The sequence below is a fragment of the Glycine max genome, chromosome 13, assembly GCF_000004515.6.
Source record: "Glycine max cultivar Williams 82 chromosome 13, Glycine_max_v4.0, whole genome shotgun sequence".
Lineage (NCBI taxonomy): Eukaryota > Viridiplantae > Streptophyta > Magnoliopsida > Fabales > Fabaceae > Glycine > Glycine max.
This window is the reverse complement of record NC_038249.2, coordinates 34,390,646-34,394,138: the sequence shown is the minus strand read 5'-3', so window position 1 is coordinate 34,394,138 and position 3,493 is coordinate 34,390,646. Positions and strand designations below refer to the sequence as shown.

Genomic DNA, 3,493 nt, shown 5'->3' with positions numbered 1-3,493 from the left:
ATGATTATTCATCTTAAAATACATGACCCTCGTACAATACAATGCATGTAAATGATAATAAAGAAACACATAACAATTTGCTAATTTGCTACTCAAGTGTGAGTGCAAAGCTGTGAACATGCAATGCATGTGTATTAGTTCTGAGGCTTATAGATAACGAAGGAATAAGTCATTATCACGAACTTGCAGGAAATATGCAGAGAATTTTTTACTACTTGCCAATAGATCAAGTGTAAACACATTAGGATCAGCCTAATAGTGACAAAATTTAATAGTTTATAGATTCAAAGTTTAAATCTTATTATTGTCTTATTCTTATATATACACACACACCAAAAAAGAGGTTTAATAAAACGAATAGAAGTGTAGATGCAGTTTTGTGCAATATAGACTCACAAGCTCTTTAGCCTGTGATAATTCACTATTTCACTCAATGATCTATCAAGTTTTTAAAGCTTGCATCTCTTGCCTTCTTTACAAAGTATACAATAGATAATGAGAGAAAATAATGTCAAGTGCTCACTTAGAAGACAATAAGACAAAGAAGGAAGCAGCAAAAGAGAAAAATAGAAATTCTGTTCAAAGATTTATGTGCCTGCATCTCTTGCCTTCTCAGTCTAGGGGTAGCACTTCCCATCAGCTGATAAGAATTTGGGTATGCATACAAGTTTTCTGGGTTGCCAAACACCCTGGCATAAACCATCTCCCCAAACATCCCAGTCACAGGGTGGTGATGGGATCCAAGATTGAGCATTTGTGAAGTGGCATCATCCTCTTCTTGGTATGGATGAGAGGTGAAGTAGTGACCCTGATAAGGATTACGATATGGAAGGTGCTGACCCCTTTGAGATGTTGCCAAAAGGGCTTGAGCACATGAAGCAGATGGTCTTGGTGGTATAAAAACATCACAAGAAGCTGTTTTGCCTTCAGCTGTGGTAGCGGCATGGCCACGGCCATAGAGTGGAACCATTGTGCTGTTGGATATATCAGCCTTGCAAACGGGGCATTGTGGATGCTCATCAGGTGGAAGAGAATCACTTTGGACATGGAGCCACTTGTAGATGCATGGCCAGCAGTAGAGGTGACCACAAAGTGTCACCACTGGCTCATGTGCAAAGTCTAAGCAGATGTTACAATCAAAACAACCATTGGGGTTTTCTGCCTCAGTCACAGCATTTGGGATGGTTTTCAAATCCCGGGAAATGTAGTGCTGAAATGCCATGAATTGGTGAAAATCAAGGAACCCCTTTTCACAATTTTGGTCACCAGTGGTTCTTTAGACCTGGAAATACCAAGAAAAAACAACTTATTACACAGAAAATGTGGGGAGTTAACTTGATAGATGGTTAAGAAGAAATGAAACCAACAATGGGGTATGAAAGCATAAACAACCAAGTTGATATCTAGCAAAAGAAAATGTCAATAGAGTAGAAGACTATCCATATTGGAAACAACAATTAATGAGATACATGTAATTCAATTTAGCCATTAAGAAGTAGGAAATCCATCACCCAAGCAAGGACATGTCATCAGACCAAATACAACTCTCGTTCACAAGCAAACTGTGCTTATTAAGTACTACCATTAATGTAAGCAAACTGCTTACGTTTCCAATTTCAAAGTCTTTTCTCAACATAAAAATTCTAAAGCAACAAGTCCACCAACTCAAATGCATCACTGAGATCAGACAGACATCACCCATCTTTTTCTAGCAAATGTGTAAACAAAGATGCCCAAATTTCAAGTGACAGAGCCTTTACGGTTCCTATGGTCCACAGCAAGCAAACATCATATCAAATCTATCCAATCATGCTTATAAGCATACAAGCTATATAGCAAAGACAACCAATCACAACACCTATGCAGGTGCCAGAGAAGTTAGTAAGTTACCCTTTTAGGAGGTCAATCAAAGTATGCGGTGAAAATCCAAAGGCTAAATTGCATCATATGAATATGCAAATAGTAGTTTCCAGATTGAAATCTAGAAAACCAGGATTCACTAAACACACAAATGCAGAGTGCTGGATGTCTCATGTCTATAACCCAGAATCAAGAAGCATCCACTTGCCCAGAATGCTTTGATAACAAAAAGGCTTCATAAGTGTAAAAAAACAAAAAAATTGCCACCAATTATCTCTCTGGAAAGATGTCCCAGACACTTCCATGGAATAAGTCAACATATCTCAACAATCATCGAGAGTTTAAGATCAATGTTAAAAAGTCAGCAAAAACACAAGATCTACCCAATACAAATTAAATCAAACGACAACACCCAGAGAACTTCATTAATTTACAAGGAAGAAATTACAAAGCTAAAAAACAAAACAAGAACTCGATTATGCTGATGATGGTAAAGAAAAACCTTGGATGTGGAAGTTTTCCTAACACAGATTATGGAATCCAGGAGACCAAAGAGGATAACAAGAAGGAAATTGCATACCCAGATGAAAAAAGAGAACAGCTTTGGCTCTGAGGAGTTTCAAAGAGGATGAAGACAAAGTATGAGTGTGTGCCGGTTGGGATGTAGTATATATAGAGAAACATTAAAATGCGTAAATTACTCTAATCAAAAGGTGTAGAAGTTGAAGATGTTTGTTTTCTTCAAAAAGTACGTTTAGTGGGAAGCAACACAGATATTATTATAAAGTTCTGTAGTCACGTTAATGAAAACTTATGATAAAATAAAATTATCAACGCATATCAACGTACACCTGGAAACGCGGTGAATTGGGTTAAATAGAGAAGTTAAAGAGAGAAAATAATAAATGTTGTAATCAAAACAGGAAATAAAATAACGAAAATGAGGTGGAAATGACATGACAAACCGTCTCAGAGGCATATAAACTTACATCTTAAAAAAACGAGAACCAGTAAAAAAAAAAAACGAGAAAAGTTAACAGAGAAAGAAATAATACAGAAAAGTATTTTATCTGTAGTTTTACATATAAATTTAATAATTATTATTTTTAAGATTTTTTATTTATTAAATGATCGTTTATTTGAAGTTAAATAATTAAATAATTGTGTAAAAAATCTTCTCTTTTAATACATTCCTGAATCTGAATCTGTTCGAAATCTTAATTTTATTCTAAATTTTTTTGTCAACAATTTTTTTTATCTTTTATTATTATGTAATTTTATTTCATTTTTTTTTGCATTGTTTATTTTTTGAATAAAATATTTTGAATTATATTTTTTTTCTCCAATGAAAATTAAAGAAATAATAGATTTTCAATAAAATTAAGGAAAAATTTGACAATATTATAATTATATACAAATTTAATGCTAATAATTAAATTAAATAACTTTTTATTAACGTAAATTAGTGAATTATATCTTATAAAAATCAATAAATTATTTTCAAAATTATATTTGATAATCAGAGGCAAATAGAGTATTTGATATCTAACGCTGAATCAAATATATTAAGAAATTTGTAGGTTTGGAAGGAATTACTAGTCTTTGACTGAGGAGTAAGAGATACTCTTCGGGA

The 3,493-nt window shown here is 33.5% G+C and overlaps 1 protein-coding gene across 2 annotated transcripts; it reads right to left on the bottom strand.

Moving 5' to 3' along the window:
* Positions 1-344: 344 nt before the first annotated feature.
* On the bottom strand, positions 345-2,607 carry LOC100807061 (E3 ubiquitin-protein ligase RMA1H1). Of its 2 annotated transcripts, none has more exons than XM_006594530.4 (2): positions 2,363-2,607; positions 345-1,282 (listed from the first exon to the last, which is right to left on the bottom strand). In XM_006594530.4, exon 2 carries the CDS (start codon positions 1,220-1,222, stop codon positions 524-526), a length of 699 nt encoding a protein of 232 aa, XP_006594593.1. In that variant the 5' UTR covers positions 1,223-1,282; positions 2,363-2,607; the 3' UTR covers positions 345-523. The 2 variants fall into 2 exon arrangements, with proteins under 2 accessions (XP_006594593.1, XP_003543049.1); XM_003543001.5 differs by having other exon boundaries at positions 2,441-2,607.
* Between the last annotated feature and the right edge of the window lie 886 nt (positions 2,608-3,493).